Below are 12987 nucleotides of genomic sequence, written 5' to 3' on the forward strand. Positions count from 1 at the left end.
GAAGCAGCATGTCAGGATGGCCGAGCGGTCTAAGGCGCTGCGTTCAGGTCGCAGTCTCCCCTGGAGGCGTGGGTTCGAATCCCACTTCTGACAAAGTGATCCTTTTTCTCTCCTTTTAAACTCTTTTATGTATTTGACCCTTTTGTTGGTTTGCAGTTTTGCTTTAATCACAAGTTTGTTTTATTGTTTTATGCACTTGTTTATTTGAGTTTATGCATTCTGTTTATGTTAATCACTTAAGATTTTAAAATTGGTTTTAGAAGATTGATTTTAACAAATTTTAAATGATAAGTATTAAAATTTGTTTGAATGTTTTTATCTGTATTGTAAAATACTTTCCCAATAAAACAGTATTTTAACCTTTTTTATGAAAAGATTGGTTTAAAAAAAATGACTTCAAAAAAAATAATTTTAAGTGTTTTTAAAGATTTAGTTGATTTTAAAGCAGTAATTGTTTGGGTATTTGGTTAGTTTTGTTCTGTTTTCTTATTTTGTCAAATACATTGGCCGTTTGGTTTTTAATTTTAAATGCATCAGATTGTTTTGTTTTTGTTTTTTATTTTATGGTTTTATTTATTTTTTTATTTATCTGGTGCATTTTCAGTTACTTTCAATGTATTTGACTTTTTTTGTTGGTTTGGCAGTTTGCCTTGTATCACAAGTTTATTTAAGCACATGTTTATTTGAGTTTATGTATTTTGTTTAAGTTAATCACCTTAAGAAAACGTAATCATAAGTATTAAAATTTTGAAATGTAAAATACTTATAATAAAACAGTATTTTGTTACAAACTGCCTGACTGTGAACTCAAAGGCAGTAGAACGCACTGATTATACAGGACATTATGGAATCAACTGTAGGTGTCTGTGACGTCACACTGGTGTCTGTGTCATGCATATGGAATATACTTTTCAGATACAAGAAATAGGTCAAGATTAATAACCGTCCAATTATTTCAGTAATGATCAGAAACAAACGATAACGCTGCAATACTGAATTGCGGAAACAAAAAGGATCACTTTGTCAGAAGTGGGATTCGAACCCACGCCTCCAGGGGAGACTGCGACCTGAACGCAGCGCCTTAGACCGCTCGGCCATCCTGACTGAGGACAGGCGGCTCTGCGCCTCTTTACGCGCCCGCTTACAGAGCAGTGAGCAACTTCGCATCTGAATCTACTGTCGTTCACATGGTAGCAATGCATTGTGATTATAAAATTGTGTTATAAAACTATATCTTCGACATCTCACGGGATTTAGTTTCTTAAAAAACATAAACGTAAGAAAGCCTGTATTGCGGGGAATAAAAGCGTCTCAGTGACGGGTGCACTTACCGGCTGACGTGGAGATCCCGTCTTAACTCGTAACCGTTTTACAGAGCTGTTCTTTATTTATGATTCGTAAAAATCCGCTGATAGTTTAGTATTTATTCATAGTTTCTTTTCTAAGTGATTCCATTTGTTAATGACTGGATGTATTGTATTTTTAAAAGTATGTATTCATTCATACATCCTCAGCCTTTTCCACACCAGTAGGCTACATAGGGCGTGGCCAAGTTTATATATATATTTATTTATTTATTTATTTTCATAGTGATTTTTTTCATAAACATAATCATTTACAGTTAATACAGGTATGGCAATTACTGAAGCTAACATACACCTAATTTCATTACCAAATTTAATTTTAGTGCAAAATGTCATAAAATAATTGAAAATCATACCTTAAAACCCACCTATATGTAACCATAAGATAATTATTCCAGTTATTCACAACTAATGTGACATGAAGCATGTACAGGTGTGAAACAAACTACACCCTGGCAGAGTCTGTCTTCACTGTCAGAGATACGAAGACAGAGCCTGACCTGTCACAGCCTGAGGGACACATTGTGGCTCTTTTAATATGATTTTAAAAGAGAAAATGTATGTGTGTGTGTGTATATACACATATATGAATGTATTTATATGTGTATATTATATATGTTTTGTTTATTTTATCATTTAAATTATTTTCCATTCAGTTTATATTTATTTTCCGTTCTCTTGTTCTTATTATTGTTTTTTTTAGTCCTTTAATGTAATTATTTTTATAAAACAGTCTGTGAAATATTATATTTCCATGTATGTAGTGCATTATTGCTTTGGCAACACTTCTAATTGCCAATAATTCATGCCAATAAAGCACCTTAAATTGAAATTGAATTGAAATGAGAGAGAGGGAGAGAGATCATCTTGCACTATGTTAATGTTTAACCCAGGTGAACGCCCCAAACAGCCTGGTGGCAGAGCAGTGTGCTGTGAAAGCAAGCCCAGAGCAGGGAGTGTCATCAGAGCCACCCAGTCAGGGACCCTGCGGAGCACACTGCACACAGGCAGTGTGTGAATATCGATTTTAAGCAGAGGATTTGTGTTGTAGTTTTTTAGTAGTTTTGGTCTGGACAGGCTGCTTGGTTGCTGGTTATTTATTTATTTATTTTGCCATGGCTGAGTTCCCAGCCAAAGTGAGCACGGTGACCAGCTCCCAGCCACACACAACTGGCCAGAGCTTCACTTCCAGGTTCCTCTCTGTGGACCTGGTCTTCATCAGGACTATCCCCGCCATCCTCATGATCTTCGAAATCGTAAGTGATGCAGCTGCTGTACTTTGTAACCCCCCTCCTACTTTGTGCTTCTCGTGTCAGGTTTGTGTTTTTACTGCGTGTGTGTGTGTGAGAGAGAGAGAGAGAGTGTCTGTGAGGGACAGAGGGGTATGTTCTGCATAGGTGTGTTGTTGTACTTGTCATAGCGGTGAGGAAAAACTAGTCTACTGGGTACAGAGGATAAGCTTTGACAAAGATCTGTGCGCTCAACAGGTTTCTCGAGTTATGTCATTTTCTTGTTTTAAGATTGCAGTGTCTGGTTATGTGATCTACTCCTCTCTTCTTTGTATTCTGGTTAGAGCCAGTTTGCGCTGTTCTGTGAAGGGAGTAGTACACAGCGTTGTACAAGATCTTCAGTTTCTTGGCAGTTTCTCGCATGGAATAGCCTTCATTTCTCAGAACAAGAATAGACTGACGAGTTACAGATGAAAGGTCTTTGTTTCTGGCCATTTTGAGCCTGTAATCGAACAGTTGCTGATGCTCCAGATACTCAACTAGTCTAAAGAAGGCCAGTTGTATTGCTTCTTTAATCAGCACAACAGTTTTCAGCTGTGCTAACATAATTGCAAAAGGGTTTTCTAATGATCAATTAGCCTTTTAAAATGATAAACTTGGATTAGCAAACAACGTGCCATTGGAACACAGGACTGATGGTTGCTGATAATGGGCCTCTGTACACCTCTGTAGATATCAGCCATTACAAATCAGCCGTTTCCAGCTACAATAGTAATTTACAACATTAACAATGTCTACACTGTATTTCTGATCAATCTGATGTTATTTTAATGGACACAAAATGTGCTTTTCTTTCGAAAACAAGGACATTTCGAAGTGACCCTAAACTTTTGAACGGTAGTGTATATATGAATTTTTACGGTTTTTTTTTTACAATTTTGTAAGTATCACTGTATGCAAGCTCCCCGGCCCTGCTGTTTGCTCACAGCGAGTTGCAGCTGAGATGTGGGAGGACAGCCCTCGGTGCTGGGATTCCCTGTGCACTTTACTGCCCGGTGCACTTCCAGGCACAGTCTGTGTGGGGGTAGAGGGGCTTGGGCGGCTGGGAGTGTGGCACAGGTGGATCGGGTGGCTGGGAGTGTGGCACAGGTGGCTCAGGCCAGCTCCACACAGGATCACTGTGGCTCCCTGGGCATGATATTACAGCTCAGACAGCACACCAGTGAGAATAAGCAAACCTAAAGCCCTGTCGTATTAATACACCTTTGTTACTGAGGTCTTCTTTTGCTATGACCTAAAACAGTTTCCTTTTCTGCACAATTCATGAAAAAACATTTGACTAACACATTTGCTTTATGCTGTGTACAAAAGTACCGCACTTTGCCATGAGCAATTACAGCTGGTTTGACAGACCTAGATTAGCATCTGTCAAACACAGTGAAGTGTTACACTGGTCAGGCTTAATCACTTTTCCTGCCAGCGGTGGATCTCTGCGAGTCCCTGCTGGCATGGAGTTCGGGAGCAGCTGTGTTCTGTGTGCTGCTGTCTGCATACACAGGCAGGGAGGCGTTCCAGACACAAGCATGTTTCCCTCATACAGAGTCAATGATCTGATGTATGAGTAATAATGCTATCTAGTAGCCCATTGTATTCCATGGCCATGCAGTGGTGCCATTGTGAAGAAATAAAAAAGAATTCCTCTAGCATGGCACTTTTGAGCCATTTCTATTCTCATGCATTTAATGACTACAAGACGCAGAAAAACTGCAAATGTACTCAAGGTAGAGTAGCATACTTGCAGTGTGCCTCACCTGGGGTTGCCTTAGATACTGTCATTGTGCAGCTGGTCAGACCTGATATGCTCCAAAGTGACCCTTGCTGTGGCAGCCAACGCCCTGCTGTGCCTCTGCTCTGTTTGTCTATGTAAGAGAAACACACACACACACAGATTCAGACAGGCCCGCAGATATTCAGATACACACACAAACACAGATTTAGATGCACATAAACACATTCATGGACACAGATTCAAACACAGTTGCCCAGACATACGCAGACGTGCACACTCAGGGGTGCGCACAACTCTCCATACCGTTCTGAGGAGTGCACAAGCATCCTGCAGTTAAAAAAACTCAGCGGGAAGTAAAACATAACGGAAGACTAAGGAGACCAAAGCCATTTGTAGTTGGCCATAACCTCCTTTGTGTGCAGCAAAGTCCATCGAGAGCACAGTGTTTCCTCCGCAGGACGTCTGCAGACACTTACCAGGGTCTGGAGTACTGGGCTATCTCACCTGTGTCGCATCAGGGTCGGCAGCCTGCTTTTAGAACGCTGTACATGAGATGATGGCAAGGGTGCCAATAATGGGACAGTATCAGATATCATTTCCCATGTCATCAGATAAGGCACACTTAGTAACACAATCCTCTCTTAATAATACATCAACTAATTACAGTCCTGTATTGTGTGTGTGTGTAAATGTTTTCACTGCCACCTATTTTAAGATGACTTTATTACATCTCACGTTTTATTTTCTTATATAGATTCCCCCTAATTATTGTTCTAGTCCTAGTGTCTCTACATAATCAAGCATCTACGGGTGCAATGTTGACCTGGGTAATCTCTGCAAAAGCTTTGCACATCAAAGACCTGTTATGATGTCAGCTGGTGAGTGACAAGCTAAAGAAGATAAGACTGAGTCAGGCGCCAGCCCGGGAGGTTATTAAAATATCTGGAAACAGTTTCCATTCTGCTGTTACATGAATAAATTCCAACGGTAGCTGGACGCAGAGGGAAACAGCCAGTCCCCTGTTACTCCCAGCTAGTGAGAATCTAGCTGTGTCCATGCGGTCAATGGGATTAATTCACACTGGTTTTGTCAAATGTTTACAATACTAATGTAAGGCACAGGGGTGTTTATGATGTGTTTGTCTGTTATTAGTGTGAGAAAAGTAGAGTGGTTCCTCTTAAATAAAACATATAAACAAACTATTTATAGCCCACCCCGTAAGGTTGCACATTTTCACGACACATTTTGTATATCCCGTCCAGAAAGAATGTGAGCACTCATGCCTGACAGAAGTGGCACACACAATTGTACAAACAGTGACTGAAGGGGTTAGTCATGGGGCACAGTCCCAGAGGGCTGCCAAGGTCACTGATTCTTGTGCAAACTGGAAGGGTGGTCTCTCTGTGCTTTGCTCCAGCTACTCCCTAACCTCCCACGGGGCTCAAGTGAGGAGAGCCGTGTGCATTGAGCAGTAAGACTGTTCAGTGTGTGAGAGGGAGTGTATACGTGTCTCTATGTGCGCGTGCGTATATATGTGCTAACCTCCTACTCTGTGTCCAGGCTCTGGGTCTGCTGGTGTGGGCGCTCATCGCCAGTACACACTATTACAAGATCCCTGCGTTCGGCTGGGTGATGTTTGTCAGCGTCGTCCTCTGGATCCTCACCATCATACTGTTCCTCCTCTACTTCCTCGGAGTCAACAGGAAGCTGGCCATCGTGCCCTGGACCATTACGGTGAGCGGCCAACTTAAATAAAAGCACATTACTAAGCCAGAGGCAGGTGAGCTTGGCTAAGGTACTGACAGGCAATCGGTGTGGATTTGTTAAATTTGTATTAGCACTTGCTTGTCCATCCCTTCCCCCACACAGACAAAGGTGTAGGTTGTATAAACAAGCAGTATTGAGGTATAAAATACAGGCACAAAGGCTCACTCCCATTGGTGGAAGTCTAAGAGGTGAGAGAAGAGAAGAGCATGCAGTGAACTGATACAGGAGGTCACAGGAAGGTAGTGCTCTCATGGTTTCAACATCATAATCCAGCAACAATAATATATACAAGACAAAAGAATACAAAAATCAAACATGATGCATTCAATACATTATTACTTCATATAAAAATATACAATTCAGAGCATAGGTTCTCCAACTGATTAAAGTACGTGTTCACAGCTTTGTGAGGCTTCTAAGACCCCTGACCGATTTATTAAATAATCTCATAAAATAAGTAAAACAAAAGACTGAATTCAATCTCCTCCTCTCTCATCAGACTCTGGCATTTAACATCAGCGCGGCTATCCTGTACATCACGGCCTTCTTGGCCAACGCAGCGTCCATCACTCCATACTTCAGAGCCGGCTCCCTGGACTTCAACAACCTGGCCGCTGCAGCGGTGAGTCCGTAACTGACCTTGGGGCATGGCGGGGGCAGGGTGGGTGCAATGCAGTAGGCAGGCAGGCGGTAGAAATATGACACCTGTATATTTGTGTTGCCAGTCCAGAACACACCTGTGGCACCTGTTGGTTTGTTTATACCCACAAATGCCTGGTAGATCTTCTCAGGATCATTTTGATTCAGTCAAAGTCTTGGGCTGACTGGTCTTGGTCTACAGCCCCATGCGAGTTGACACACATTGCCCCACCGAGATACACAATGCACATCTTAATCAGCAGCCCGACTTGTATTTGGCATCTTAAAAATGCAGCGCTGGGGACATGCAGTAACTCAGTTGAGCAGCTCTGGTGTATCAGCAGGCAAAGTTGCCCCTGTGCTGTGTGTATTTCTGATGTCTACAGGCTGAAGTCTACACTATTGCCCTGTCCTTGGAAGCACACAAAGCTCAGCCTGCCACACCCAGCTTCACACACCTGGTCCCTGAAGTCTCAGAACAGTCAGGTGACTGAGGAGCATAATAGCTGTTGGCAACAGCTCTCAGCTTTCAGATTAATAGGAATGCAGCTCTGACCTTCCTGATTGAGTGCCCTAAATTGCAAAACATTACACAGGTTGAACAACACTTATACTGTGCAACAGCATGAAAGCCATAAGGAACTAAGAGATAAAGGGAAAAAATAAATAACCGCTCACTCACCCGACTCTGTGAATGATTGAGACAGACGGTGAGAGCGAAGGTACAGAGCAAACACAGAAACAGAAACAAACAAGAGGACAAAGATGCTGCTGTGGTTTTAATAGCGGCAAAAACATAATAACCCTATGTAACACAATTTTTGTTCCTGGGTAATAAGTTTTATTTCCTAATTGCTTATGCCTCAAAAGTATATAAAATGGCTATTATCCCCCACAAACTTTGCTTTTGTGACCAGGACAGTGATATTTTGAAATGTACTCATTTCCAATGAGAAAACGGGCGAATGTCTGTCTTTATGTTCACAAAGTCAGAAAAAAACAACATATGAATCCAAATTAACATGTATTTATACTAAATACAAAAATGACTACAAAAGATATAGAAGCGAGTCGTTTTTCGAGTTTGATATTATAATAATTATAATATTATTTACGAGTATAATTGTAAATCTCAAAAAACTACTCACTTCTAAATGTTTTGTATTACTTTAGTATAAATACATGTTAATTTGGATTCATGTTTTTTTTTTTTCTGACTTTGTGAACATAAAGACACACATTCATCCGTTTTCTCATTGGAAATAGTTACATTTCAAAATATCACTGTCCTGGTCACAAAAGCAAAGTTTGTTGGGAATCAGAACCACTGCGCTTGGAATGACAATGTGTCCATAACAGTGCCCTGATCCGAGTGCTGCCTCTGTTTGCCTCCCCAGTTCTTCGCCTGCCTGGTGATGATTGCCTACTGCGCCAGCTCCTTCTTCGGCTTCATGGCATGGAGAGGGGAGGGCAGCAACGCGGCCACGAGCCAGGCCGATGGGAGCAGGCCAGCCTAGACACTGCCCTCAGGATACAGCCCTGTTTACACTCACCCGACAATCAATGGTGGGAGCAAAAGATTATATACACTAGTTTATATTTTGAATCTGTAAGAAAGCAGTCGAGAGAAAGTCCAGATTGTGAGGCAGATCCTCACTGGCCTGGTCTGAATGGACTGATACCAGCGCCACCACTGAACTCTCTCTATGCTGTGTCTGAAGAACACTGAGCAACATTAACACCAAAACTTAAAGCCTATTAATCTTGAACTCTCTCGTCACAGACTCCATCACAAAAACGCAAGAGACCACACTGCAATAGCACCGAAATATCCCACATTATCCCATGCTCTTTGCGTCTGTCCACAGGCGCCCAGACTTCTCTAACTTTCCTCTACAGGCTGCATCCGTTGGATCCCCAGTTTTGCGAGTGGTTGAACTTTCTCTGCTGCTGTAATCTTAGGCCTTACGGAGGTCAGAGAGAGTCGGCCAATCTTCGGGCTCACTGCACGTCTACTCAGCCTACAATCGCAGGCCGCTGAATCACTAGATTTACTATAGTGAAGACCAGCCTAAATAAATTGGGTGACGTGGCAGGAATGTGGACAGTCACCTCCCGGGGCCGCAGCCCACTCCTCTCCTCAGGCGAGAGGTCAATCATTAACCGGCTAACACAGGGTCACCTTCTGGGCAGGAGCCCGTGTGGAGGAGCGTGATGTCCAACCAAGTCAACACACATGTCCAGTTAGTGTTTGTTTTTTAAATGAAGACTACTGATGAATAAACTGTGTATTCTGCTATAAATGTTACCTGTATTTATAAACCACAAGTGTGACCTTAGATTATTTTGTTTTGTAATCTGTTTATTGCAAAAACATCCATATTTACACAAGTAGGTGCAGGTGCTCCTTTCGGCCCTACACATAAATAAACACATCCTATAAATACAGAACGACAACACTAACCAGAGACCGAGCTACACATACAACTCAGCCTGAGAAACTGTAGATGACGTCTGAGCATGCTAACCCACTGTAACAGACGCACCTCAGCCTTTCAATGCTATAGTACACTGTAGGTTCCTTAATACAATAAATGGGAGAATGACAGATTAGTAAAAAACAACATATATAAAATAAATTAAAACCGTGCCTGTAAAGCCATGGATGCTGTGAACATTACTGTGGAATCGGTCCAACACCAGCCAGCCTCCACAACGAGGAGACCTTTCTATCAAAGTGCATTAACTGACCAGATCTCCTGAAAGAACTTCACATTTAATAACTGATCATAATTCCTCCATCGCATGAATGGCAGGAACAGACCTGGGGTGGGGGGGGTTTATCGGGAAGCCAGGTCTTTAGCAAGGACAGTATTCTCCACCTGCTCCCACCCTCGCAGACACAGGCCAAACGAGATGTGCGATATCCACACATGCACATGGTCTGTACTGCAGAGAGACCGAGTCCCATTTGTCCCGAGTCTGAACTGTAACAATGTGCAAAGAGGAAGAGAGTTGTTTATATTTTGGTCCTTTCGGTTGAATACTGGGGTTTAAAGAAAACGGTATTAAAAATGAAGTGGAAAATTATACACACACCCACGTGCCCACCCACCCTGGCTCACAAGTGCTCACCGGCAATATGCATGATGGTAAAAGACACCTGAATGATGCTGAGAATTGACTATACTGGACTCCAGAGAAGAGGGTGTTGTTCTGTCTGCAGGTGTTGTGAGCGAGAGTGCGAGTGACTACTGGGGGGATGTGTGACTGTATGTATACGTGTGTGTGTGCATTTCTCTATTTCTGTATGTGTGTGTTTGTGTGCATGTGGGAGGTCACTGGAGAGGTGAAGGACAGTTTGCAGTCAATGATGTTGAAGAGGAAGCCGTTAATGATTTCACTACCAGCCCACTGCTGAGGTCCAGCCCACGGCCTTCTTTCTCCTGCAGAGACACGGGTAAAACAGAGGGTGGGGGGTGTGGTGAGAGAGAGTGTCTGGGTTAGTTTTGAGAGGCTGGACAATTTAAATTAGGAAAAATATAGAATGACTCATTCAGCTTCCCTATGAATTGCAGGATCAGTGCTTTACTCACAGCTCTGTAATCCACAAACATTTCCTTGAAAGCCAGGAAGTCAGTGAAGGTTAACAACATGTCAAAGATGTCCCCTGAAATTTCATCCTTGTGTTGCCTGGAACAGAAAGTGCAGTCCTCAGTCCCCTGCAGAAGTGCACGAGCCATGCCATTGAAACTGGGCACAACATTTTTCACACACACTGGTTATTTGTAACATTCTTATGGCAAAGGCTATTCTGATAACCGGACACAACAGCTGTAAAACACTATCACAGGCAAGATCTTAAAAACAACAAAAGACTGCTGATCTTGCCTGAATGATCACAGGGGAGCAGTGCCACCCACTGGTGAAATGGGACATCACTGCTAAGGTGTGCAGCCTGGAAAACACCTCCTGCACCTTCGCTCCCTCACAACTGTATGATTACACTGTTCTGAATATACAGGAGGTTAAAACTAATGATTTCCTTAAATAATATATATAAAAAAAAAAAAAACATTTAAAAAGCTGTAGCATAAGGGAGGCAATTTTGTCACAGAAACATGGCTGCCTTGGCCGTAACCCTGCACCCCTGCAGCCGCTCACTTCAGTGATGCTGTGAAGGAGGTCATACTGAAGCCCGGCACCCTCTTCACCAGCTGCTGTTCAATGAACTTCTCCAGCAGGTCAATCTGCAGAGACAGGGAAGCACAGCACCAGTCAGTGAAACAGCCCGGGCAGGGATGCGGATGGCATGAACCATGGACAAAGGTAAAACACAAATGTATATGTGGAATAGCACCTGAAAGTTAAAAAAAAGGATGTGCTAAGCTATAAGACAAAAACAATAAAAAAAAACAGAAAAACTCAAGACAAAGACTACACAAGCTCTCCCTCTAGACTGCTGCGCAGTAGTTTCGATAACAGAAGAGCACTGCAGCGAGATCCTCACGTATTCATTGAAGATGGGCGTGTAGCTGAGCTTGTTCTCCTCCGAGTCCTCAAACTCCAGGTAGTACTTCTCCATGAAGCTCCGCTGCAGCTGCTGGAACTCTGCGTCTGCAAAAACCAACCACAACCCCCGAGACTTCAGCACTGCAGCCTGGCCACCTAGCACAGCGGTCTGTCCCTGTCATTGTCTCTGTCTCTCTCTGCTGGGGGTCAAAATAAACTCAGTCTCCATTAGCCACTCTAACAACTGGTATCACAGACCTTGATTAGCACTAGTCTCCCATGACTAAAATAAGTGGACAGTCCGACACTAGTGCTAATCTGGGTCTGCCCAACCAGCCCTAAGAGAATCAGACTGGTTATGGTCAAGACAGGAATCCCCCAGTTGACAGCAACACCTCCAAATATGCAAGTTCATTAAATAACATACACATCCTACCAGACAGGCAGTCTAACATCGTATTGTCTTCCACATGGGTCTGTCGGCTCTTTGAGAGTGATTATTTGGGTTTATAAAAGGAGGAAAGCATTTATGTTCCCCTGTCGGTCCAGTGTTTCCGCTGAAAGAGAGACCGTCTGGGAGGTAATCATCGTTGCACTCACCCATAATTATGTCCTCAATGTTCCCGACCACCGCATCAAACTCCGCGTCCGCCTCGGAGGAACTGGGACAACAGGGACACAAACACCCGGCTCACGTCACTGCGCACCACGGCGTCACAAACCAAACCACCCTCCTTGCACGGACAGAAATAAATCAAACACACAGATGCGAAGACTTACTTTGAAACTGCAAAATCATCTTCCTCCAAGTCCTCCATTTCAACCGCATCATCGCCACCGAACAAAACTTCAGCGAGAAGACAAAACAAGAGAAACCCGTGAGGGCCCGAGCAACCCCCGGGGCCCCGCTGAGCCCCGGCCCCAGACAGACACACTTAGCGGGGATCACCTTTCCACCCAGTCACAGCAGACTATATCGTGTACGCGGTTTCATTAATTCTCCTCCAGCGACAACTCGTGTTTCATGAGTTGTGAATAATAACATTCATTTAACACATAATACTGATACACAATCGGCAACATATTGCATTCAAAACAAACGCCGACGCACCCCTGCACTGGCACTGAGCTCGCCTATTCGATAGCGGCATAAATCAGTGGCTTCTACCTCATACATACATACATACATACATATAAGTCATTCACTGGCGTCTTGTTTTGGGTTTTACCGAACCGTGTTTTGCACGTACTTCTGTCTCTGGCAGCCATCCTCCCAGCCTGCACAGCTTTTCATACAAACGACTCCACAGCAACGAAACAACCGTCCCCCCCACCATCCGCTCCGGCAGGGAAACGGCGCGGACGAGATCAGTTCCGATCTCCATACTTACTATGACGTATGACGTTCTTCTATTGGAAACAATGGCTATCAGGGAACCAATGACCTACCATCTAAGAATTGTTTGTATTTTTAATGTATATCTAAATACAGGGATTCAGGGATAATGAAGTATTGGATTGTATTCTGTAAATTAAATGGATCACTTTCCGTATCACTAAACAATCATAAGGGGGGTCTATGAAACGGCCAGCCTGCAGCAGTAAGGGGGTCTTCCTCCTGATCTCAAGATGTTCAGGTGAAAATTTGGCACTCAGTTATACAGCTATTGGAGTAATTTGCATATTC

At 43.1% G+C, this 12987-nt stretch overlaps 2 protein-coding genes and 2 non-coding genes across 6 annotated transcripts; 2 read left to right on the top strand and 2 right to left on the bottom strand.

Moving 5' to 3' along the window:
* The first annotated feature begins 10 nt into the window (after positions 1-10).
* trnal-cag (transfer RNA leucine (anticodon CAG)) lies at positions 11-93 on the top strand. The gene has a single exon. It is a non-coding gene; the product is annotated as a tRNA-Leu (tRNA).
* Positions 94-1021: 928 nt separating this feature from the next.
* trnal-cag (transfer RNA leucine (anticodon CAG)) lies at positions 1022-1104 on the bottom strand. Its single transcript has one exon. It is a non-coding gene; the product is annotated as a tRNA-Leu (tRNA).
* Positions 1105-2300: 1196 nt separating this feature from the next.
* pllp (plasmolipin) lies at positions 2301-9127 on the top strand. Its single transcript, XM_066713505.1, has 4 exons — positions 2301-2620; positions 5943-6116; positions 6649-6771; positions 8186-9127. Exons 1-4 carry the CDS (start codon positions 2480-2482, stop codon positions 8303-8305), a joined length of 558 nt encoding a protein of 185 aa, XP_066569602.1. The 5' UTR covers positions 2301-2479; the 3' UTR covers positions 8306-9127.
* A 2-nt stretch (positions 9128-9129) lies between these two features.
* Positions 9130-12960, bottom strand: arl2bp (ADP-ribosylation factor-like 2 binding protein). 3 transcript variants are annotated; one of them, XM_066713503.1, is made up of 7 exons: positions 12551-12960; positions 12081-12147; positions 11901-11962; positions 11299-11405; positions 10953-11038; positions 10385-10481; positions 9130-10234 (listed from the first exon to the last, which is right to left on the bottom strand). In XM_066713503.1, the coding sequence occupies exons 1-7, from the start codon at positions 12567-12569 to the stop codon at positions 10127-10129; spliced, it is 546 nt and encodes a 181-aa protein (XP_066569600.1). In that variant the 5' UTR covers positions 12570-12960; the 3' UTR covers positions 9130-10126. The 3 variants fall into 3 exon arrangements, with proteins under 3 accessions (XP_066569600.1, XP_066569599.1, XP_066569601.1); XM_066713502.1 differs by having other exon boundaries at positions 12530-12960; XM_066713504.1 differs by lacking the exon at positions 12551-12960 and adding an exon at positions 12492-12510.
* Between the last annotated feature and the right edge of the window lie 27 nt (positions 12961-12987).

Source organism: Amia ocellicauda, chromosome 9 (assembly GCF_036373705.1).
Source record: "Amia ocellicauda isolate fAmiCal2 chromosome 9, fAmiCal2.hap1, whole genome shotgun sequence".
NCBI lineage: Eukaryota > Metazoa > Chordata > Actinopteri > Amiiformes > Amiidae > Amia > Amia ocellicauda.

What these genes read in the sequence shown, in the direction of transcription:
- arl2bp (XM_066713502.1), bottom strand. Translation starts at nt 12,569, where the DNA reads ATGGCTGCCAGAGACAGAAGTACGTGCAAAACACGGTTCG. An exon ending in CATTGAGGACATAATTATGG is followed by an intron (nt 11,406 to 11,900) that starts GTGAGTGCAACG and finishes TGGTTTTTGCAG; the next exon opens with ACGCAGAGTTCCAGCAGCTG. An exon ending in TGTTTGTGGATTACAGAGCT is followed by an intron (nt 10,235 to 10,384) that starts GTGAGTAAAGCA and finishes GTGTCTCTGCAG; the next exon opens with GAGAAAGAAGGCCGTGGGCT.
- pllp (XM_066713505.1), top strand. Translation starts at nt 2,480, where the DNA reads ATGGCTGAGTTCCCAGCCAAAGTGAGCACGGTGACCAGCTCCCAGCCA. An exon ending in TCGTGCCCTGGACCATTACG is followed by an intron (nt 6,117 to 6,648) that starts GTGAGCGGCCAA and finishes CTCTCTCATCAG; the next exon opens with ACTCTGGCATTTAACATCAG. An exon ending in ACAACCTGGCCGCTGCAGCG is followed by an intron (nt 6,772 to 8,185) that starts GTGAGTCCGTAA and finishes TTGCCTCCCCAG; the next exon opens with TTCTTCGCCTGCCTGGTGAT.